Raw genomic sequence first — 26,199 nt, 5'->3', positions numbered from 1 at the left:
AATCTGGAAACCCAGATCAAATCCCATCTGGTTCCTAGTTTTTCTTTCCCTCACTTCATATATAGACCATTTCAAATTAAGATTGGAAAACCAGGTGCAGTTAGCTGTATTTATTCAGTTAACTAGGGGGTCAAAATAACCGACAAGAAATCATGGATCACAGTACCCTTTGAGTGAAAATACAGCATATTTAGTCAATAACAACATGGAGTCGTCAGGTAAAATATTTCCCTAACATACTGAATGAACAACTCTACTATTTGATCATGTCTTTTATGGAGATTTGGTTTTCAGGCTAGTTGCATTTGTGTTAGCGTTAATGATCTGTAATTACAAACTCGGTCATCATCCATAAACAAACAGCAGCCGTCTTCGGAAAACTTCCGATTTGAAAAGGTCTATTATGCCAAGTTCGTCCGAGCTTATTTGCCTATTTCTATATCAATCTGCACCATAATATAATGACCATGTTTGTTGTCTTTGAAGCAGGTTAAGCTAAATTTGACAGCTTCAGTCCCATTTTTCCTATACTACATTATAATCATGATATTACCATGATCTTACCTGTTGTAGATTCGCTAGATTTGAGATTAAATGACCAGCCATCTGGAGTCTTGGAAGCCCTATGAGGGAGACGAAGCTCCACTGGTTGAAGCCATTTGAGACCATGCGGACCACACATTACTAAGGGACTCAGTAAGGTTTCACCTGAAATCATTTAAATAGCAAAGTCAAATAATTAACAAATGCATAATGGACTGATCAATAAACATAAGGGGAGAATTTCAGGGGAAGTCAAAGCTTATTTTGACCAAAAAGGATAGGGACATGATAATATTGTCTATAGCTTAGGCAACAAAATAAAACCTAAAAATATTTTAATCGCATGCTGCTAGTGCTGGCATGGATGGGCTTAACTAGCATTTGATCATTAGTGATTTTTGAATCGCATGCTGCTAGTGGTAGTATGATATGGGCTTAAGGCAAACGCTACTAGCATTTGATAACTATCGATTTTTTAATCGCATGCTACTAGTGCTGGTATGATATGGGCTTAACTTCATTGGTTTTTATATAGGAATGGTTTATAGTAAATTCTTATTCAGTATTATGCAAAGCTCACAATAATTTTAATTCCTACCTTTGTCCTTGTCTAATGGTGGCAGATTATTGGTGTCCTTACACACCTTGAAGTATACTTCTTGTTTTATTCCTTCTGGGATAGCACCCTTAGGTACCACTATGCTGACACCTGTCTCAACTGATGACAAACAGCCACCATTGTGATCAAACACTCCTCTTGCCATGGCAACAACGTCATGACCTTCATTGGCATTCAAAGCTTCCTCGCTGTAATTGTTAAAAAAGAAAAAATTGGAAAATGAAAGTATTCAGATATTGTCAATAAAATCTGCATAATATTTTGCATATCTTAAAGGAACACTCCAGCAATCACAATATTATGCCTTATATGTTTTGCCGTCAGCCTTCATTGTGTCACTGGGATGCCATTGCCACAGGCAATTTCTGTGCCCGCGAAATTTGAATATTGCAGGGGAAGAGACAGCTGTTTTTATGTTGTGCTGATTGCATGCTGTGTTCAAATGAATGAAATTCTTAATGTGGTTAGCATGTGTGTGTGCACAGAATGGACAGCCAAACTCACTGTCCAAGGCTCTTGACATCTGTGTCTCCATAGACGCATAATGCGTAACAACTTCATAGCCACATATCAGGAGAGCAAAGGTCTTGACAGGTGCAAAATGCATTATTATAACTGTCCGGTTTTGCCACTATTGTGCCACCTTAAAGCTAAATTGCTGTAAAACCTTACCCATTTATTTTGGAATGGACAGATAGTTGACTGGGACTATAAAATGTATTGTACTCAGATCCAAAAGAATTGGCCAAGGATGGTTCAGAGTGAAGTCTAAAAATAATTACAAGCTGCAGGTGGCTTGTTTATGTTTATTTTCCCGATTATTAGACATTGGTAACACAAAATTTTATTTCTCTAGCACAACTCAACTGGTTACTTACCTAACAGGTATGGGTGTGAACGGACTTGAGCTGCGTGCTTTCCATCCTTTGGGAGCATAGATGCTACTCTCTTGGTACATTCTTCCTGGGGACTTTGAGCGGTGCTTGGCTTGTTCACGCTGGTCACGATAAGATTTGTATGACTGTCTGTCGTATGGATACTGGTTCACTTTATGCTTATGTGGTTCTATGCTAGGAACATCTGTTTTATGTGGTAGTGGTTGTGTGTGACCATTATTATTGTTATTTATTTTATGTTGAGGTGCTCCAAATGTTGTTTCTTTTGGGGGTGGTTGAGATTGTCCTTCATTGAACCATCTTCCCTTTGGCGACTCCTGTTTTCCCTGGTGGTTGATGGGTTCCATCCGTAAGGCGATTCACTGCGTGGTTTATTTCGTGACGAAGCAGCTCTCAACTGACTCTTGTAATCGTCATCATCTTCTGGAGGAGGTACATTGGGAGGAGGAGGCGGTGCAGATTCTACAATACTTGACTTTACACTGACTATCTCAGGTTCTTCAGTCTTTGGTGGTTCAGGGAAGTCATCAGCCCGACTGTATGGCGATTCTGTCCTGGTAGGTTGCTTATTAGAGGACTCTCTGAGCGCCAGGTGGGCGGACTCTCTGAGCGCCGGGTGGTGGACTCTCTGAGCGCCAGGTAGGTGGACTCACTCTTACTGGTTCTTTTTGTACTTTTGCATAGACAGGTTCTGGTGGTTTTGCGACTACTTCTGGTTTACTTGATACAGGGGGAGGGGGTGGTCTTCTGTGAGGGATATCAGCTGGAATGGGTGGCGAGGGTGCTTTTCTCTCAGGAACGTCATCAGATGGGAAACTCCATGCGACAAGAGGTTCGTCATCATCCACATCGGCATCAAATGTAGTTTCCCTGGGCATGGAGCCATTCATGTGGATACTGGCCTGTACGGATACTGTAAATCAAAATGCAGAAAGAATATAAGAATTTGGTATTTGATATTATTATTGTTTTTATAAACCATTGCTATCTTGTTCTAACAAGATATTTCCTTCCATAGAAAGCCCATAAAGCACTGATTTCCACTAAAGAGGGGTGTGCATGTAACACACTTAATTGTCACAGTATGTTGTGCTACATTTTGACTGGGAAGATGAATTAAGGTTCTCATGGCAGGAATTATACTTCATGTTTTGATTTTGATTTTCAAGGTTGTTTCACCACTAAAAAACACATGTTTTGGACTTATAAAAGCCCATTGTAATGAAGTCATGCGCAAAACTAGATTACGGACGGCTACCACACCCAACCGGTAGCACCCTGCTAGAACCACCAACTAACCGCATTTCTATCAATAGAAACCAGGCTCAATCACCAGTTCTTCCAGCACTATGGACCACAATGGCTTCATCCCAATGACATAGTTCAATAACCTCAATTAAACAATTTAAGTACAAAATTTGACCTCAAGTTGCAGAGTATGAATTTTTGTACCCAAATTTTCAAAGGTCATTCAATGAATGTGCAAATGTATTAGGGTCAAAGAATTGTGCCCTGATTAATGAGCATGTTGTGGATCCTAGTGCAGGCCACTGGCAATTGACTGAGTTGGGTTTTGAAGCCATACCTAAAGACTAGATTGTTGGTAAAGCTGGCTCTTACCTGGGGAGGTTTTGGCAGTCCTGTAGGCATACCCGATGGCAAACCAGATGGCAGGCCAGATGGCATACCCGATGGCAGTCCAAATGGCGGTAAATCCTCGTCATCATCGTCTAATCCAAAGGTTGTCTCTTTCACATCTGCACGTGGTGGATTAACACTCGTATGGTCTAAATGATGCTGGTGGTGGTGCTGACTCAACCGTGTTTGATTTGTTTGGAATAATAACATCGGCAAATGGGGTTGGTTTGTAAATACCAGGTTTCTTCTCTGGAGCGGTGGTGCTTTTTGCTGCATTCCCGGAAGTGGCATGTCAGGAAGCCATCGTCTGAAAGTGGCGGAGATGGCGGCCTCTGCTGGGGTCTCCCCTGTGCCGGTGCATTGTAACCGAGCTGTATTCCAGAGGGGTAGGGCGCTTTTCAGGAGCACTTGGTCTGACATGAGGATCTTTGGGCATGTTAGTGCTACGAGTGTACTTGTAAGGGTCCATTTTGGGAGGTGGAGCTGATTCAACATTAAGCTGTATAGATGCTTGAATCGTGCCTTCTGATTCCATTGGACCATTCTCCATGTGACCATTCTCTTGACCTTCAATATTATCTTCCCTACTTTGTGATGCAGAGCGTTTCATCTCCTGTCGTTTCTTCAACATATCTTTCCTCGATGGTCTTGCAGGTGCTGACCATGCATCTTTCTCTACCTTATCGGCATACTTCATACGTGATTCAACATTCAGACTCTTCTCCTCATCTTCGTCTTCCATTTCGGCAGCTTCTGATCTTCTGTCACGTGATCGTGAGCGAGATCTTGATCTTGATCTCCCTGCATAGTAACCTCTATCCTTCTCTTCTCGAGATTGGTTGTGCCGTACACGATCGTCAATACGTTTTGGACGTGCTTTTCTCTTCTTCTGACGACTGCGATCCATTGTACCTTCATCATCCTCATCTGAGGAATATTTGTCCAGAGGTGGAGCAGATTCTGGCAAGTCCTGATTATTTAAGAAAGTGGATGAAACAGAAATTGAAGGTAAGTCTAAAATTTACAAAAATGTTGAGCATATATCTGGGGCTCTTTTGCTGTATACCAATAAATTACATTCTTAAACACTTGAGAATGTTTTTGCAATCTTATTGGTTCTTACCCATGTGATATGACACAATATCACACACTTTAGCATGTGCGAGTTGATGCGATACTCGAACACGCTATTTGAACCAATCGAAGGTGCATAGTAACAACGGGACTGATTGATTCTAAGCCCTAGGTAATTCCTTGTAAAATGTAGGATGTAATCTTATTAAAATTTGGTATATATTTATTTAAATTGAAGTGTTTAAGAATGAGAATAAAGGTATTGTTTTTAGCCGATGTCGTGCATCTATCGTCTCATATAACATTCAACGACATTATTTCGGCATAAAACAACCCGTGTTATATGAGACGATATGTAGCCCATGTTATATGAGGCGATAGATGCACTCTAGCGCCAAAAACACTACCTTTATTCTCTAATTGATTGATTAGTATTACTGTAATAAGTATTATTAATTATACTCGACCTAATTAGTGTCCAATGTCCAAGCTCATTGGGGGTCAAAGACATTGGTACTGAAAATGTTTAAAAAGTCCTCATACCTGTGTTTCTTTCTCTATGGGTGACTCTGGAGATTTGAAACTGTAATTCTCCTTCTCCTTATCTGGGTTAGCTGGTGATTTCTCCATGTCAAAGTCAGATTCTGCTTCACTGGTGAAGAAGCTAGCATCGCCACGTGAATCTACCGTCAAAACAGACTCTGCGTCACTCTCATAGTCTGGCGGCAGTGTCAGGTGTCCAATAGTGGGTAAGTTAATGTCAGGTATTGGCTCATTAGACTACAGATAAAAACAACAACATAAATTACTTTTACTAGGAAATAAGAAAAATAAATCCTGTTTTCCTGTCACCACATATCGGTCAGAAAGGATAAATTTTAACCATTTAGAAAAGCAACTAATGGAGTAAATGTTTGTAGTTGTTATTCCTCTTTCAATAGTTCTACAGCTGGGGGACGAGTTCACATCAAGGCAGGTTTGTCCCATGATCTGGATAGAACACAGGTCATTGCAAACACTAAGGTTGGTCGTGAACACCAAGATGCATGCAAAAACCAATGCAGATTTATATGATACCGTAAACGTTCGCCTAATGGTGTATAGGCTCCTTTGACATAACTGGAATTTTAGACACAAACTAAAAGTGCCTCCCATAAAACTTCCTACCAGCAAATAAGGGCACATACCCTTAATTCTTGTTGGGATTTTTAGAGGAGGGAGCTCTCTATTTGTACATGAAATTTACCCCGAAGCAAAGGACCCAGGTGCGCCATTAGGCGAACGTTTACGGTAGTGGATGTTTCAATGGCTTCTTCCACTTAAAAGCCAAACACCCCCACGCAAAACATAACCTTAATAAGGAGTGTGAATTTCAAATAGGATTCCCTAAATGGGTGGCTCCATTTGAAATATACCACCCCCCCCCCTGTGTGGGAGATTAAGGGCATGCCTTCCATAGGGGTGTCTGGATTTCAACTGGAATAGCCAGGGCCGGATTTACCTTTTTGGGGGCCCCTGGGCCAGGCCAAAATTTGGAGGCTCCCAAACTAGGGGATTTGCGTGCGAAGCGCGCGAAAAAAAAAATCAATTTTGGACATTTTAGCCCAAATTGAAGCTGAATTTTGCTATAAACAGGCCAGTTCGCACGAAACGTGAACATTTTTGTAATTTTTGTAACCTATTTTGGTCCAAAACATGGTGTTTTTTGGCTAAAATGGAAGATGCACACTGCACAGGGCAATTTTGGGGCCCTGGGCCCGGGCCCATCTGGCCCTATGGTAAATCCGGCCCTGGGAATAGCGCAACATGACTTGAAGTACGATGGTCTTTAATACAAGTAGCCTCAGACCTTGTACTAAATAACTGATGTGGATTTGAATTTAAGTTGCATGTGGATTAAATTTGCCCCACATGCATGATGTTGTTTGAACAGAAAGTAAATGCAAATCAATATGGATTGAATCGACATTGACCCCAAGTTCCGAGTATATTAACTGTGTGAATATAGACTCTAATGCCCAAAACATGTAGTTTACTATGCATGGTATTTCACATCCCAACACAATGAACCTGCTACCTCCCAAGCATGTGATGTGATAATAACAAAATGCATAATTTTGTGGATAAAAATCAATCAAAAAAGTCCCATTTGGATGGCAGAAATACAGAGGAGAATCAGGATTGGCCACCATCTTAATTCTGGTATGAGGGAATAATTGGGGGTGTTTATGTTTTCCCCGGAGTGCATTCACAAATAATTGCTGTTTGTGTGCGACACTTGCTTCATTACGCAATGCAATGGTTGTGTCGACAGAAAGAGACAAACACATTTATCACAAGCTCCGAAGCAGAACTTTTATTTTTGTTTCTGTGTACTGTCGGAAACAAATATCCCCAAGTATTCCCCCATTGCCGACTGGGCGGTATAGTAAATCTGAATTCTCCTTCTCTATCTCTGTGATTTGGGTGGAGTTTACAGCATATTGTAGTCTTTTAAAATGTGCAAAAATATCAAATGTGGGGAAAAATCAGAAAATGGGTCAAATGACTCATTTAGCCTGACCGAATGACTGGAAGAGACACCTTTATTGTATCATCCTTTGTGTAAAACTGCACAACATTTATAGATCATAATTGGGTCCTCATGAGATTGTATGGAAACAGACAGACAAAGAAACATGACATTAACCTTGACCTCTGACATCCATATGTCTCTGTTCTGTTGTATATGTACTGCTTCCTTGAGTTGGTGATACCACTGGCCATCTCCGCTGATAGGGATCATAGCTGCAAAATAAAATCAACCATATCATTAATTAGTGTATACATTTATATTCCGGATTATGCAGGCCAGGCTTCAAATTTTAGTTTTTTTGGGCACCCAATTTCAAGGCCACTGGGCAAAGACAAAGAAGAGTACCCAGGACAACATGTGATGAAGTGTGCCTTGAAGTTGACAAAGATCTGGGGAACCAAGACCAAAACTGAAAAAGGGCAGGCAATGGCCTTGGTGGCTTCGCTGAAATTTGAGCCCTGATGTAGGCTACTGGTTGGAAAAGTTAGGTATTTCAAGGTCACAGCAGCAATGCTACTTGTGTATACAGTATTTTGCAAAGACATATTGTGCTGGCCAACCACTTGTCCTGATCATAGCGTGAAAAAAAATCCCTACCTACCTCCCTAATTTTTTGATGTTTTACGCCAATCAAACAATTTTGTTAGGCCTTGGTTAAACAATAAAAAACTCACCTGTAAGCGATGTGGAGATAAAATTTCTTGAGTTTCTTGGCAGTCTGGTAGTACTTGCGTGATCCCTTATTAAACGATGGTTCCAGGAATTGTCCACGGATTTCCTTGACGACGGGTCGGCTATCAGCGTTGAGGAAGATGACGATGGGGTAGCACTGAGCATAGTTAAGTTGCTCTACTGCATTAGGTGTAATATCTAACAAACAGTGTTTACCCTGAAAATAAATGAACAAAGCATGAACAATGAAATGCAGTAGAATGCTTTCACTTTTAAATAAACAATTTGAGCGATCAATTTGAAGTCTTTCAAGTTTACCTAGCCTCCGATTCTATTCACCCTTTGCACGGATCCGCCATCTTGGTACCAAAACGAGTTTCTCCCTGCAAACGCATGTGTTTCCTAGTAACCCGCCAGAAGGCTTTTGCAAAGCATACGCGGCAATTAAAGCATGCGTTTGAACAACATACGCACACACAACACACACTTTACGGGTAGAACCTCGCTTTGAGATGACCGACCGTGCAATCAGCAGACCAAGATATAATCAATGGCCATAATAAATCCTTTTGAACAAAACAGGTAAGTCTTTTGATATTAAATACCTTCCATTTTTTAAAGAATAAATACTTAGGAAGGCGTACTGATCAATATCACCATAGCAACTTACCTTGTCCATGATGTCCCGGATAGCATGAACTTTGATGGTTCCCTGTGCGCTTAATCTCATTGGTTCACCAGGATTATCAGTCACCTTTCTATCCATCACTATGAAGAAAATGAAACACAGTAAACCATATTATTGCTGCTGTAATTGGAGTGGAGGGCTCCACAAATCCTGTGTTTGTGTGTGTAAATGCCAGTACACCAGAACACACATGAGAAATATCTGTTTAACTGTCGGCGCTGGAAGGTGTTTCTAGATCAGAGACAGCATAAAAATGCATTATAGCTATTGACTGCAGTGCCGGTGTGGGGATATACATCTGCACTTTGAAAGACACAATTTTAAAAGCCCACTGAAAGGTGAACAAAACTCCAATGTGTTGGTTCACAGTTGAACAGTAAAAACTTAATAAGATGGATTAACATGCATGGTTACGGTTATTTATGGGTATCTACATGTATGGTGTGGGGTGGGTGTGTGTGTGTTGGGGGCTGCACCCTGGCATGTTCAGTTTACTTACATGGCGTTTCATATGTATCTGGTTCATCTTGCAGTAGTTGGTCTCTCACCAGATCAGCAATAGGACCAAAGATAACAACAGGTCTGATAAAACCACCTGTAACAGAATGTCACAAAAGTTGATTAGCATTACTAATTGATAAAACAATAGCACACTTTGCTGAATAACCTAAACCATTATTCAGACTGGCCTTTAACTAAACGTTACACAATGGTACGGAGTAATTTGTTTCTACAACATTTTGCTGCCTGATTAATCTGTAATCTGGCATCAAAGGTTGTAACTAGGTCTAAATAATCTTTTGGATCAGAAGTCACAACAGATACAACACCACCTACCAACTGCATCTGCAACATTGTTTGCGAATCAAGGTCGCTAGAGTATTTCACAAAACAGTTAAAACACTCTTCTGCGAAAATGAGGCAAGGTTTTTCTCCCAAATACACATGAACTTGTGAACAACATATCTGTTTAAAGAGTTGTTAGAGCAGTTTTAAGAATGGACATTCTCACTCTTACCACATCTAAACACAATGGAAATGGATAACTTACTTTCTCTGAGTAAGACACGTTCATAGGCTGGGAATTTGGCAGGCTGTCCACCTATAAAAAGAAATGGGAAACAAAAGTTACACTTACAATTCTGTATATGTTTGAATCGATTCTGATTCAAATCTCATTTCTTCTACTGGAAAATATTAAGGTCAATATAATTCACAGGTCTTTTAAACACACTGATCATAATAGAGAAAGTACCATAGTTAGAGGTTAGAACCCTTACTTAATAATTTTAAATTGAACATATGGGTCAAAGTGCTTTTGACATACTTGAATGCGATACTTTTAATACCAAAGATGTCATAATGAGTAAGAATTACGAGGGGGTTGTGCATAGCACTTAGCATAGATTGGAACTGCAAAATGCTGCACCTACCAAAGACAATTTCATCCCAGTGATCTTTGGATTTTGTTCTCCTCAATGTGCTATTTCTCAGTCCTCGTCGTTGAAAGAATCCTGCACGTCCTTCTTTTGTGCTAGGATTAGGCTGATCATCAGACTGCTGACCCATGTGTAACTCATCGGCCCTGCAAGAGGAAAAAACATTATGTTGCATTTTTGTTAGCTGTAATGTAGAGTAAAATCATGACAGAGCAATCATCACGGGTCAAGTGGACATCTCTTTTCCTTGGCATTTCGTTCAGACTCCCTGAATTAACTTGTTGTCGAGGTTTTGCCACTCCTTCGCACAACAAGTCTGTTTTACCATCTTTTTTTAAATTTTGAGTATTGTTACACAGACTTTACATACACAGCTGGCCTATGCATGACCCTGGAACCTAGGATTGATTGCAACCTAGGTGTGAAAAAAATTAACCAATTTCATATTATAAGATTGTACAGTATGACTTTAATGTGTACAGGGTGTGACTCTTCCTGTGCATGGGACCAACAGATTATGTGACTTCCAAACCATGAGACATTGCACATACACTACTTATATCTGCAGGTGCTAAGCAGTGTATGGGAGTAAGAAAAAATTCTACAAAAAAATTATATTCTGTAAAGTAACTGAACACAATTGCAGGATTTCCGACCTTACAGCAAAATTCCAAGCACTATATTATGCCTGCACTGATTTATAAACTTGGTGCAGACAGAGAATAGAGGCTAAAAGCCATGTCAACATGCACAACATTATAGCACCACAAACAGGGTTCAAACCTGCAACCCTCCAATTATGAGTTCTGTACCACTGGGCCACAGCCATCTAAAAGTAGGGTTTTATCATAATGATTAAATATAGTGCGAACATTAAATTTTATCTCCACAAAAACATACTAATTATAGGCCTATGGCTACAAACCTATTGTTATTTGGGATGATGCCCCTCTCTGCTGGTTGATTGGTACGGTCTAATCTGATGGCAAACCAGTGACCCATCACACCATCAGGCATGGTATCCAGGATGCGGAAAACGGATCCCTTCTTGAAACTCATCTCTTCTTTGGAAGGAGCCTTGTAATCAAAGTGAGCCCTGTGTAAAATAGACAATTAAAATTAAATAAAGAAGTAAGCTAATATCTCACATTGGTCGGTATAAGAAAAATTTAAAACTCAATCATTCACATCTATAAACAAAAGAGAAGCAGATTATTCACCAACAGGCAAAGTCCCTGTGCTTTGTAGGCTGAGAAGTCTTACATATTCATTAATTAGGGCCCATTATTCAATCATGTGTGTGTCTAACAAATAACACCAGTGTTGAATGCTGATGCGTTTAGCGATACAGCATTGTGTGTCTTCGCATTTAAGACAGTAAAAATATGCAGTATGTGCATAACAGTCTCATCTCTTGGACTTCATAGAACAATTGGCCCCATTAATGCTGTGATTTTACCTGTTGGAGATTGGTCTATATCGCTTTAGTATCATTAGAAAGTAGTAGAGTAAAATATTCAAGTAAACCTACCTTACAAAGAACTTGTCACCCTTCCCTGTCTCCTTCACTCTCCTGTGTGCTAAAGACAGAACAAACGGTTGACATATTATTACCCTAGAGTCATTTCAAAACAGTTACTGAGATTAGCACATAATGACATACTGTCTCCAAATCCTCTAATCTTTCTCCCTACTTTCATAATCTTGCTCCAAATTGATTGTTTCTTATTTCAGTTTACTTTTTGCTTATTATATTTTCACAAATATATTACAGTTTCAAAACAATTGATCAATAATATTTCATGTTTGGTCAAAGTTTCTTTTTCGTTTTGTCCCACCTTGTCTTCAAAATCAACCAGTGTTGTATTTATTTATGGCTTGGAACATTTTAAAATGGTAAAGCTGAATTCATACTTGAATCCTTTTGCAGAAAAGCAATTCTCACGCATGCTCTTTGCTTACTTCTGGTTTCAGAGTGTAAAGCCGAACAATTGATACAGATTGCTGTGAGTTGAAGAAATGTCACCTCCCAAGTAATGTCGCTAGTCACTTGAACTGCAGTGACCAATCACCGATCTAATTAATTATATTTTCTACTTTATGTACTTTTGGAATCAAATTATTTCAAGACAATAATTATCAACACCAATGTGTGTCTTTAGATAGAAGGTAATTTGTTTGAATTTGAACAAATTTAATACACCAATGTCGTCTGCAATTGCCACAATTTGCAAACTAGTGTAAATGCAAGCAACAGGCAATGCATCAAGTGATGCATCACAATCGAGTATAAATTCAGCTTAATTCATGCTGATGATAGATCAAAGTTATTCTCATCCCCTTTTCACAATGAAAGTTAAGTGACTTACCCAGCTCACTGTATCTGACTATGAGGCGAACTTCATCAATGATGCCTAGCAACATCATGACAACATCCTCCTTGGTCTTGCCCAGTAAACTTGTGTCATTCACCTATAGAAAAGGAAACATAACTCAATATTAGTCCAATACAACTTGCTTATGAGTGTTAAGTTGGGTATGACTAACATATTTTGCTTTAATATTGACATCTGGGGTATATTGAATAAGAATATAACGGGCACCCAGTTCAAACAATAATATCAGTCACACAAATTTCTGATCAGTATTGCGTGATAAATGTGCACTTTACAAACAAATCTCTATGTCTTCTTCACTTTTATTTGTAACTTCTTCTTATCACAAGGTTTTACTGTAAAAGAGGTAACTTTCACACATGTAATTTTTTGGGCTTTGATATTAAATTTGTTGATTTTGAATTTCCGTACATAGACCTATTAAAAGAACATATTTACGCATTTTTATTTTTGCGGCAGCTGTTTTGAGCAAATATTTTCACTTTTACAGTATTATAATGAAAATAAAATCAGAAATACTGCATAGCCGGATATTTGTGCGGTATTTATTTTTGTGCATTCTGAGCAGTTTTGCTGTTTCTTGTATTTGTGGTTCCAACATCTACTCATTTTAAAAAACCTATGTCAAAAATCTTTTCGTGGGCTTTTAAAATCTTGCAAAAACATCCAGCTATACAGTATGCAAATAATAAGTACCAGTTAATGGTGTACTCAGTTGACAAGAAAAGAATTAAAATAGAAAAATGATTCTTACCTGTACAATTCTGTCCCCTACCCTAACACCGGAATTTGCAGCAGGACTATTGGGCTGAATAGCCGTTACATAAATACCGACTTCATTACCACCTATGAGTCGGAGACCTACACTGGTTCCTTTGTAGAATGCAATGTGTCGTTCTGGATCTTCCGGCTCTTCTGGAACACTGTGAGAATGAGATGGAACAAGATGGAACACATGTTAACTGTAAATCACCTCATAAGTTTTCTCTGGCATAAAGTGCACTTGTAAAAAAGGTGCTACAAGATAAAGAGGGTAGGGAGATTAAAGATTGTAGGGAAGAGTTTGTTTTAGAAATGTTATACCTGTGCCAATTTGAATAAATTTAAAGAAAACATTTTTCCATGCCGTGAAAACATCAAGTGATTTACAGTCGGGTGAAATGCTGTGTTCATGTATGCAAAGTAAAAAAATCATGAAATGCTGCTGCTACTGTGGCTCATTTTGAAATGTGACCTGCTACCAAGAAAGGAGTGTAGAGTCGCAAGTTGGTAGTTCCAAGCCAATAGTATGTCTGTATGTCCATTTGTGAATGGGAGCATAATGAGCCATTCACAAAGGCCAAGCTACTGGCTTGTTGAGGTGCGCTGCCAACAATAAAACATCAACTCAGCAGCCATGATGTCTTGAAAATACCAACTTAAGATTTTATGCTCATTTCGCGGTAGCAGGTTACAAATGTGCATGGATCATCTTTTGCGAATTCTTGATTGGTCTCAAACCAGGCCTGTAGCAAGTGTGTGCGGGGGTATGATGCAACCCCCATAAATCAACAAAAGGTCTGCTTTGTCCATAAAAAATAGGAAAATTGGGGCAAAAATGTCAACATTTTAGATAAATATGTCCCAAATCATGCACTTTCTGTAAAATCTGTCTAAAATGTAGGTTCCTAAAATCAACTGTAGATGGGTTAAGGTCTGCTTTGGGCCAGAATGAATTTTCGCATACCGAAAATCCCATACCGAAAAATCCTGGCTACAGGCCTGTCTGAAACTTAATAATAGAAATAACCAGGTCAATTGGATTCAGTTTTGTCATCAATATATTATAAGGTCTTTAATTGCGTATCATTTTTTCAATCCATCACTTTGAAAGTAACAATGATCTTTTGGCCTAGCTGAAATAAAAACAGAAAAAGTAATCAATCAAGTTATAAATTTAAAAACTTCTCAAAGAGCATATTCATAAGACTCTAAATGACAAATGAATATTGAAGTGAACAAACTAGTTAAGAGAATATGACAATTTTGAAAAATAAAGAAACTGACCAGGATTCATTTTTTTTTTAAATAAAGAGAACCCAACAAGAATAAAATATGACAATTATGAATGAAAACAAATGGAGGAACGATGTCTGCAAGTGAAAATATGACATGATAAATCCATACGTCGATTTAAAGTTTAAGATTATCACAGCACAGCGTCAATACATGATACGGGTGTACACAGGTGATGTACAACTAAATAAAGCTTGTAACCCAAACTGCAGCAACAAACATGATTTAACAGTGTTTTGTATCACATGATCCCAACACCATATGGTACAACGTATTGCAACAAAAAGATATAACAATATTTGATGCAAAACCAGGGGAAATACAAAGAATGTGCAATACAGTGACAAGATAAAACAATATAGATGTTATCATTGATAGCAGATAGCATGAAGAGCTGACATGGAGGAAGAAAAATGAAAAACGAATGTCCCTGCTTAAGACTGAAATGGAAACGTGATTTGAATGCAATTTATGACACCAATAAAAATAATCTTGGGCTTGTTGCTTTAGGCATGGGCAATGCATGATTTGGATGACCACATAATGAATTTATATACCTTATTCAACAACAAATTGGATAATGCACAAAACTACTTCTCTGTTACAATACAATAAAAATGTTTTCGGAATGGAGATGACACCCTTGTTCAATGTAGAAGCAGCAGACAACCAGAAGAAATGTCCAGTGGTGTAGGTACGGGGGCAAGGATGGGGGGTGTGCCATGTCAAAAGGGGTGTGACTCAATTGATTTATATACGGCCAAACATAAACTGATTGATTCAGCACCCCTTCCAAATGTTGAAAGTTTAAATTTTTGCTTGCATTTAAACAAAAATAGTCATTTTGAGAGGTCAAAATTCACCTTGACTATGACCAGATTAGTAATAATCTGTTTTGGAAGAGTCATTTAGGAGCGCGTCAGCTGTTCCAACCTTCAAGAAAGTGGGGGGAGGGGGTACAATTCCCTATCCTTGCCCTGGATGCCAGAAACCCCAGCTTATAGCCCTGAAAACTGACAAATATCATAATTCTAATAAAAATGCAATGAAGCCGAGTTCATGAATTGAACAAATATGGTGATATGACTGTATGATATTATGGTACGATTTAAGATCCAGATAGAGCTTTGCTCTTATTTCATTGGAAACATCAAGATCATGATCCCAGATTATGCAGAATAATTGAACACCAAAATATCTGCATCCAAGAACAGGATACATGTAAAACTGAGATATAATTCTGCATTTATTTGGGGTCCGTTTCATCCTACCGCTAATATACAACTTAATAATGCTCCTCCTGTACAAAACACATATCAAATCATTACAAAATAATTTGCAATACGACTGCATTTATTAACCTTAAAAATGACTATTTTACAACTTATTATTTTTAAATATATTGCTTTTCAGTTTAATCATGGCATGATTGAATGATTTTCTAATAAAATATTAAGTAACTCAAAAAACATCAGGTAGATTTGATAATTAACCAAAAAATATACATAAAATTCACTTTGACTATAAAACAGAAATGATGAATCTCTTACTCAGATTAGTAAGTTTTACCTTGTGTAAGCAAAAGTGTTAAGCAGAGATGCCAGACTTAAAATAATACGGACAATTGCAAGCTATAGGGAGCATAGTGACAAGAGGGCAGCGCATCACAGCCGGGGATCCCTTTTTGATACAAAATTGTAATCTTTTGACGATTTCCCCCCAATTTTTTATACCAACCATTAATGATTGTAGCACTTGGCTCTAGGTCCAGACACTCTCCAATTTTTTTAAAAATAATAATTAAAAATTCCGATATTTTTATTTATTTTTTAATTTATAAAAATTTGGAAATCCAAATAAATTCGGGAAACTGGCATCTCTGGATAAGTTTGTGGATGACAGAAGTGTCATGGGGGTACTTCTAGATTGGTTTTACAGAACAATTGTTGAGGGAGAACGAATCACCAAGCAGGATGGGAGATCCTGATCTTGGAAAGTTTGCCATTGCCATGTCTTGGTGCTTACGCCCATTGAACTATTCAAAATCGCATCACAGGAAAGTGATTTTGAATAGTTAGACAGGTGCATGCACCACACCGTAAGATATTGCTATCTCTGGTCTTAGTTTAGGGGACACTTGCAGCTCATATTCATTGGGTTTTTGGGAGAAAATTTGAATTTTTTATTAAGGAATTTGATATTGTTAATTTCACAAGTCTCTCCAAAATTACAAAATTAAATTCCCACTTTCATTATTTTTTTACCAGATGATGATTTACCAAATTCTGTTGCAATTACAGTTTATTTAAAAAAATGCAGCAAAAGTAACTTAGTTTTTACATGAACATGTAAAAGATTCAGGTTCTCTGTTTCCTTGTTAGTAACAAAGCTGTTTAAAAACTTGTTTTTGAACTAAAATAATTAAATCTCTTGTAAAAAAAGCATTTAATTATAAATTAAAAACAAATATCAACTGCAGTAAAAGTTGCTTACCTAATTTATATAAAAGTTTATACATATTTTATACAATCTTAATTGTTAGTACAGTAGTAAATTATTTAGTATTGTGTTTCTATAACTGGTAGAATATCAACAAATTGAAAAATTTAACTGACTCATTGACAGCTTACATTAAGATATGTCTATACAAGGATAAATGGCAGATTCACCAACGAGTTTATTGCAAATGAAATAATACATTCAAACAAATTATACTGGAACAATTTGCCTATTCTTCAGAAAGGTAGTTTGTTGTCCACCCATTTTCAGGTACACATAGTTCCCCAAGGGAGGGGTACACTAACCTTGAAAAGGTGGTATGGGTTTGTGCAGCGATTAAGACCCACATTTTACACCTCTTTAGTAGTTCAGAAGACCACTAGGTTGGAGCATGGTTCAGACCCACAGTTCTAAAGTAAATACTCAAATTGTCAGTTCACAAGCCAAAAACTTGAAATCCCAAAATCACCACCAACCAATTCAGCATCTTGTTCAGTTCCCAAGAGCTTGTATAGCACACACCCATACTAAACTGAAAGTTTGAATTCGGGCATTTATCAGCTAGAGTAGGCATCATAAACTATTCTTCATTTTCCTGTTTTAAAATCTTTTTCATATGGTCAAACTGATGTTCTATATCAAACATGTTTCGTATTGGGTAAACAATAACTTTTTTCATCATATTTACACAACAGTTACCCATAGTGAAACATGCTTGATATTTCAGAATTAACTATATATATACAAAAATATCAAACACTACTTATACTAGCATTATGATCTAACATCATAGCCTGTTTTTGACAGTATAATACTATATTCAACAGTACTGGGCTATTCCAGTTGACTTCCACACCCCCTATCGAAAACATGACCTTAATCTTCCAAACAGGGAGTGTAGATTTCAAGTGTAGTCACCCATTCACACTCTGTATGTGGGAAATTAAGGTCATGTCTTCTTGGAGTAGCCCAATACAGCATTGACCCTTCGTACAGTCTCAAATTCCCACTCAAAATAAGGTTCTACCCTAAAAGTGTGTGTGTACGCCATTCATACACATGCTTGTGCGATTTGAAAAGGCCTGGCATGTTGCTATCAAACAAAAATACACTTTGAGTGGATCAGTCAAAGGGTCAATAGTATTCTTATACTTCCATACTACTAACCTCTACCTTATACTTCCATACTAATAAATAGCTCTTGTAGAAGTCTTTTTCAAATTTGCTCATAACTATTTCCCATAGATCCTTCACTACATGTAGCACAATTAAAAGTATTGTGAAAGCACAAACTAACATGGGCTGCCATGTATCATTTTGAATCTAATTTCTTACTTTAATATTCATCATAGATCACAAATGTTGACAACTGTTTTAGGTGATCGCCAATTCTTTTTCTACAGAGTAAAAGTTCCACTGTGGCAGTATAGTATCAGTTTATTAAGTTTTTTACAGTTTTTCCTCTCACATGCCCATCTTAAAAAACGCATCATCCAATTTGCCTAGCAAGCCTCCAGTGGAGCTCCTTCGCCGCTTTTTGATTTCTGCATCTTTGGTTTTCTTCTTCTGACGCCTGGCAGACGGTCTGCGTTAAAAATAAGAATGGAATTGCAAACCTTGTTTCCCTAAACATGTGTTCTGATTTCAAAAGATCTAATTTGATGTCAGATAAATGTGCTTTCTATAATGATTCTGAACAAAACAAAACAAAACAACCTACCGACAATTTGTTACCTCATGAAAATGCTACACTTAAAGTTATTAAATGAATTAATGGTTGTATGAATGTCAACTAGGTATGGGCAATATTAATGAGTGATGGGCAAGATACTTCAGTAAATCGCTATCCTATACATCCACACTAATCCCTACAAGAGCTATATGAAATATACAGAAGTTGTTTTAAATTGCCCATGACCAGTTCCCGTACGCCTATCCATCGCACAATAAAAACTATTGTGAAAGTGCAAACTGCTACAGGCGGCCATGTATAATTTTGAGTCATATTTCTTACTTCTGTGTTCAAATCTCATCTCAGATCACAAATTCAACTATTTTAAAGGTGGTCTCCAATTCTTTGTTTATGAGTAAATTGATACAGAAGTTTTACATTTGCTGTTATCAAACAATTAAATTTCAAACCTGATATAAGGCAGTAAATAATTATGTAGTTAAGCACTTTTAATAGTTTACACTTTGTGCTAAATTCAACGAGTTTGTGTGCTTCAGATTTGTAGCCAATTCTCACAAAATTGAGCACTTTAGATCCCATGACTGCAACCATCATAATCATTTATCCATTATGAGAGCCAGGTAGCAAGCTTAGTACTGCGATGTACCAGTCATCATTACTGTAGTCTTACAATATTGTTATTTCACTATCGGCAGCAAAGTTTGAGTTTATAAAGTTTTTACAGTGTTTTTTTACTTGTTCTCTCTCATATGCCCAACTTAAAAAATGCATCATCCAATTTGCCTAGCAAGCCTCCAGTGGAACTCCGTCGCACCTTTTTGAGTTCTGCATCTTTGGTTTTCTTCTTGCGACGCCTGGCAGACGGTCTGCGTTAAAAACAAGAATGGAATTGCAAACCTTGTTTCCCTAAACATTTGTTCTCATTGCCAAAGTCCTAATTTGATGTATATATATATACAAATATGTATTCTTCAATGACTTTGAACAAAACCACCTGTAATTTGTTGTCTTGTGAAAATGGTTTCTACACTTGAAGTTCTTGAACTAATTAAATGAATTAAATGGTTGTATGAATGTGGGCTACGTATGGGCAATAAGGTTAACTACAGCATAACATAGGGACAAATTCAGATCAAAGTTAAAGAAGCTTAAGGACATGTATGAAATTAGTAAATTGACAGGTTGGTGATTATCTTGGCTGGGTATGAACAAGACAGAAACAATTAGTTATGTTACAAAATGGTGTAATTGGTTTGGGTCATCACTCATCAGGTTGAGTAACAAACTTAATTTCTCATATTTAACATTCATGAACCAAAAAAAAGTCAGTAAATATGAACTTGAAACTTAATCACCCAACTTTTTTGTTAAATCCTGGAGGATGAAGCTACTAACTACTGAGACATATAAAATTTGTCACCTCAGACCCCATCTGATAAAAGATTAAGCATTTAACAAACTGTGTAGTAAAATAGATCTACTTAGGACACATTTGTGTGGAAAATGTAAGAACTATGTAGTAAAATAGATCTACTTAGGCCAAATTATTGATTCTTGCAGCAATAAGGCAAATAAATTTGACATCAAATCTTTCCACGTCCCTGTAATAAAGTCTAGACAGTCTTGCCTGTAAATTTTCCTATACTAAGCATAGCAATTGTTAATTTGACAGTTGAATATTAAAAGAAAACTTGTAAACTCTAAATGACCTGGCATCAATGAATAGGCAGATAGCATAGGATGACCTGAGATCATACAGTGTATAGGGTATGACAAGGTCCTATAATGGCACCATTATTACTCTACTTTATAGGCTGATTTTGTGGTAAAGTTTCCATTTTTGTCCAAGAAGGAAAATATTGTACATGTACAATATCAAGTACCTTATTATGATGCTATGTTCATATGGTATAATTATCATGCCAAAACTTCTAGCTGGGAGCAAACTTATGCCAGGCCTACACCTTTTGTAAAGATATTCCACTGACAATCTCAAGATCAAGATATTCCACTGTTTCCAAAATAAATTTTATTCACAATGGCTAATTTTTCCACCTTCTTCATATGATACAGAGAGTGCATGTTGTACTGTTGTTTTTGGGCTTGACAGTAAACAATCCAGTGGATACCACTTGTTAATCCCTGAATAAACTATAAATCAATAGCTCAGCGGCAAACGGACACCATCTCCAATAGCTGCTATGCGTATCCATACCTGTTATATGCATGACTTCACTCATAGATAATGCATGCCCTATAAGCATGATAAGAGTATATACACTATCACACCATGCATTACAGGCATATCATACACTCATCATCTAATTGAATTAAGGAGCCCTTTTTCTAAGAACCTCCTGAATTTTGCTGAGGCGGGAAGATGGAGGTTTTTCAAATCTCTTCATACTTTTATTATGGACATATAGTGATGAAACATTTCACATGGTGAAATAATTTTGCTGTATCATGTGCCAGTGTTTCTAGAACAAAAACCCTTGATTGAGCCCATTTACATAATTTTGTCAGACTTTTAAAATCGACTATATTTCATGTTTTCAATGTATTTCTAGATCTGAGTGTACAAGAAAGTTAATATTTGGAGTAAACATTTCAAATGGTTGGGTTCACAAATATATTTAAAGATAAAGTCATAGTTTTGGTGCCTTGTGTGTTTTTATATTATGTAAATACCTTAAAAAGAAGATGTTTTTAAGCAAAAATAGGTCATTTTTTAAATCTGTATTTCTCTCATGGGCAGTAACTTTTCAACACAAATCGTACATATTTACAAAGCCGAGGAACAGTTCTAAAAAATATAAATTTTCACCGTTGTGTTTGTATTTACTTACTTAGATACACACAATTTAAGTTGCATGGTTTTAGTGAACTACTAATTTGCGCAACACCAAAGGCGTACATACTATATCCATGCCTCGCCCATTGTGCCAATGACGTACACTTTTTCATTAACATAATTCATAAGATGCATTTTATCTGTTGTATTATATCAGCTTCATTTCTCACTAATTTTAATTATTTTCTTCATGTCCTAGCCCCTCTCTCCATATTAATAGGCATGGAAATCTGACCTTAATTAGAAATAATAAAAAAATCATGATACAATGTATTTATTTAGGTTTTAAATCTTTATTATTTTTATATAATGCAGATTACTCAGTTAGTATTCATGTTATAATTCATAGATTTCTCCTCTTTCCTATTTCAATGGTCAGTTGTAACTATACAGCTACTTGTAAGACAGTAAAATTTACTGCTTTATTTATTAATGCTTACATGCAGCAAGAAAAGTTCCATTACAGCACTTCTGACAACATAGGGCTCTTTGGCATACAATGATACAAGTGGCATTGATTGGTGACCCATGCTAAACTTGATATAATTTCAAATTAAGGTTATTAATTATTTTAAACTGTTGTGATTTGGTAGTTCACAGCATATTACGAATGGTAGTGAGCTATAGCAAAAACTGCAATGCTCAATTTATAGCGAGCGTGTAGAAGAATTCAAATATGACAGATATACTTTTAAAGGTGCTGCGGTTCTTGAGCTACGTTTTAAAGAGGGATGAAACAACAACACTTTTGTAAAAGCGTACATAACTCATTAACAACAATAAATTAAGCAAGTTTGCAAAGTATACGATTTGTAGAATGAACTTTTGCAAAACATGAAGGTGTTAATTTTCAATAATATATTGATCTAGATAATGAAAATCAATTTTTAGGTTGCTTCGACCAACAATACCTCGTCTACCCTTAAGATTCGATTATTAACTTGCACGGTATATTCTATATTATAGGCCTATAGGCCCATGTTAAATACAAGATGTGATGAATTTATGTTTATTGTTTTATGTTCATTATAATTACATTTTCCGCATTCTAATATAATAACTGCAATGGCCGCTGACAAAACATTTGCAAAACTATATTTGGAGTCTAATTTTTAGAACTAATCATGATGCAGTCATGTCTACAGTAGAATTCATCTCGACCTTTGCAGGACTTAACCCCATTAAAAGCTATTAAACCAAGATAACACTCATTGAAACAGCTCAACTGATTAAATCGGATCTTCTCTGGTTGTGCACAAGTGACTGTTTTCATGTGCGATATCGCAATAAAGCTGGTATTCATAGCTTCAGTTGGGTAACCGATTATAAAGGAAACGAAAGGAAACAATGTTATGTGTGGCTTTGTTCACTTAAATCAGACAATGGCGTGCTTTTTGTAAACCAGCATTCTTGAAAATGAGCAACATAATGATTTTTTGACTTAACACGGTTTGGAAATAATTTCTTCATATTTTGGTGTTATCTGTCGTTTACATGTCCTTCCTAAAACACAAAAGTCGACCCTCTCCAAACACCTAAATTAGCTAAAATTTAGGACATGTTACAAAACTATATTGTTTAGAATTTTAGAAGAGTACTTTTAATATTGGCCGGTTATTTTTCACACAGCGACGTTAACTAGGCAATGTACTATTACCTATAACATTAACTAAAACACCAAAGTACGAATATTTCCAAACATCTAAATTAGCTAAAAATTTAGGACATGTTAAAAACTATATTTTCTAGAACTTTAGAAGAGTACTTTTAATATTGGCGGTTATTTTTCACACAGCGGCGTTAACTAGTCATATCCCCATACTGTTAACGAGGGCTATTTGTAAAGGTCACGCGTCAATGGGAAAGAGCACTGTGTATTGTGTATAGGAAAAGCGGACAGTAACTGCAGTATGTGTTTTTCCACTATGTTCTGTTTTAATTTAACCATATACTCTGAATAGAGTCTATGAATAGAATCTATGATTTAACCATAGGTCACGCTTCCATCAGACAGGGCTTGTGCACCTCGTGCTATTCCATGTGTATATTTGTGTCAGCATGGATCATTTGAAATAGGAGTGCATGGCTGTATGCTTGAAGCTAACCAAAACATGGTTTGAAAGAAATAGAATTGAGCAAAATAACGTTTTAATGCATAAATCCTCAGCGATTATTGCAATCAATTTTAATTTTAATAAAGAATGAACTAATTCTTTCAGAGAATTGAAATAATGATTTCAATGTATTTTTAACTGTTATTCATGACCCAATGAGTAGAGTATGCTGCACAATGGTGGTGGCTGGTATCTACGGGAAGTTAATGAAGTTAATGAAGATCCCCCCCAGGACTCTACCAAACCAACTTTTTTAGCTTCCTTTTATGGTCCTATAACACATTCAAGATGTTAACAAAAAGTAATTCCTGGCACTCCAGCCATTTTCAAGGTTAAAGGTTGCTCAAATCTGGTTAACAAGCACACCAAATTATTCCTCTTATTGTAAGGATTCAGATAAAGTACATGTGACATACCGTTCTTGAGTTATAAAGCAAAAGGTCAGTTGTTGTTTTTGGCCACTCAGGGGGCGAAAATTATAACTGCTCAGATTTCAACGAAAATGGTCTCAAATTGATCGTCATGTAAAACCAAGTAATCGTTTGCACTGTCTAAAGTGCTTTGTTATTGACCAAATTTGCCAATAAAGGTCAGTCCCCATTACAGCCTATATTGACCACAACCTTTGTTGTGATGTTTCCCAGGTAATCGAAACATCCTACATGGTTACAACCATTCCTTATTTGACTCGTTTTTTACATGACAAGCAATTTGAGACCAATTTCGTTGAAATTGGAGCATTTTTAATTTTTGGCCCCTGTGTGGCCAAAAAAACTGACCACTCCCCAAAGGTTTAAACCACTAAACTATCTTGAATGTGTTATAGGACCATAAAAGGAAGCTAAAAAAGTTGGTTTGGTAGAGTCCTGTGGGGGGTCATCATTAACTTCTGGTAGATACCGGACAATATTGCCAGCTGCCAGCTCCATTGAAACACTGCAAAAGAGGGGTGACTTACATGTCGCAGAAGTACACTAAGGAGTAAAAACACAATGGTGATTTTATTTATTTTTGAAAACAATATTCAAGGTCCCATTTGACATGTAAATTTTTTTCTCAAGTGACTGCCTGTAAAAAAAATCTCTGTTTGAAATTAAGCTTATTTTTAACAAAAAATTGTCGCAAAACTATGGTCTATATTAAGGTATCCTGCGAATAGTAAATAACACAGGGACAAAATGATGCATGATGGGTATGCCCTATAATGTTGTTGAAACTATGTAGGAGTATCAGTATCAAAGTCAATATCGTTTGAAAGTTATGGGATACAATATAGAAATCCATGTATTCGTTATTTGTCAATATTTTGCATTTAGGGCAAAATTAGTGATTTTTGTCTAGAAACACTGATACGAGGTAGGCAAAAAATTCATTGCCATGAGCAAGGAATCATCAACCAAGACGCATATACCAAATATGAAAGGATTTGTCCAACCTTCATCTTCCCATGACCTGGTGGTTTTTACACGGAGGCCTCCTTAAGTCTTTTTGCCACTGAGTGATCAAAATAGAATCTTGGATTTAAACTGAACATCCAAGATTGTATAGTGTGTCTCATCTTAAGCTGGATCAACACCATGATGGATTTTGTAGTGGCAGATTCGAATCGGTGTATTTACGCTGTTGCGTCACCAGCATACAGACAAATCGCCCTTCTACACATGTGTATACGCCCTGCGGGGCTATTTTAGCATGTGATTCGAATCTGCTACTGTGAAATCCAACATAGCTTTGCTCTCAACTTGAGACAAGCCACACTATGACAGGTAGTATATCTGCTGACAGTGATGTAACCAGACATTCACCAAGTATAGTGAATATTTTTGTGCTACTTTTATTTTCATGTGCGAAGCAGCTACCATAAAAACAACCAATGTCCTAATATATTTCTTTTGCGTATAGGTCAATATAAAGTATCTTAAAATCATGAATTTAAAAATAAGTGAAACAGTTCAAAATTGGCACAAACATGAAAAGTAATCGCACAAAAATGTCCACATCTTTTACAGATCTAGGGAGTAGCAGCAGGTGTGTGTAAAGTGTAGGTATCACCATGGACCATAATGACCTCATCCCAATGGCTAAGTTCAATTACCTCAATTCAACAATCGTAGCAAATGTGGAGTATGAGTTTTTGTACCTAGCACATCCAAAGGTCATCTTTGAGTTTAGCAGCATTTTGAAGTTAAGGAACTGTGCCCTAGACATTGCCATGTGGGAAACTTCATCTCCAGAGATACCTGTGTAAACTACCAACAAAGCAAGGGCCCTGACTGGTGAATCATGGCTCCCTTACTCCCTCCCTCCCTCTCTGGTTACATCACTGATCACTGGTTTTCTATACTAGGAATACAACATGTATTTAATGACCTTGAACAATGCTTGCTCCTAATTCATTCTTTCCCTGGAGTAAGCCAAGGAAACACACATTTTCATTCTAATGA

The 26,199-nt window shown here is 37.0% G+C and overlaps 1 protein-coding gene across 1 annotated transcript in view; it reads right to left on the bottom strand.

Annotated features, from left to right (window-relative positions):
- The window catches only part of LOC140142433 (tight junction protein 1-like), a 114,030-nt gene that overhangs the window by 638 nt on the left and 87,193 nt on the right, over positions 1 to 26,199 (bottom strand). Inside the window, 17 exon segments of the mRNA XM_072164403.1 lie at positions 565 to 708; positions 1,142 to 1,350; positions 2,041 to 2,417; positions 2,637 to 2,971; positions 3,711 to 3,855; positions 3,998 to 4,666; positions 5,314 to 5,550; positions 7,460 to 7,557; positions 8,006 to 8,234; positions 8,688 to 8,785; positions 9,205 to 9,300; positions 9,757 to 9,807; positions 10,139 to 10,290; positions 11,070 to 11,240; positions 11,676 to 11,724; positions 12,514 to 12,616; positions 13,295 to 13,463. Of these exon segments, the coding sequence (XP_072020504.1) occupies positions 565 to 708; positions 1,142 to 1,350; positions 2,041 to 2,417; positions 2,637 to 2,971; positions 3,711 to 3,855; positions 3,998 to 4,666; positions 5,314 to 5,550; positions 7,460 to 7,557; positions 8,006 to 8,234; positions 8,688 to 8,785; positions 9,205 to 9,300; positions 9,757 to 9,807; positions 10,139 to 10,290; positions 11,070 to 11,240; positions 11,676 to 11,724; positions 12,514 to 12,616; positions 13,295 to 13,463 (3,332 nt within the window).

The sequence above is a fragment of the Amphiura filiformis genome, chromosome 20 (genome assembly GCF_039555335.1).
Source record: "Amphiura filiformis chromosome 20, Afil_fr2py, whole genome shotgun sequence".
Lineage (NCBI taxonomy): Eukaryota > Metazoa > Echinodermata > Ophiuroidea > Amphilepidida > Amphiuridae > Amphiura > Amphiura filiformis.
Note: the sequence above shows the minus strand (reverse complement) of the source record. Positions and strands in the feature narration are given on the sequence as shown.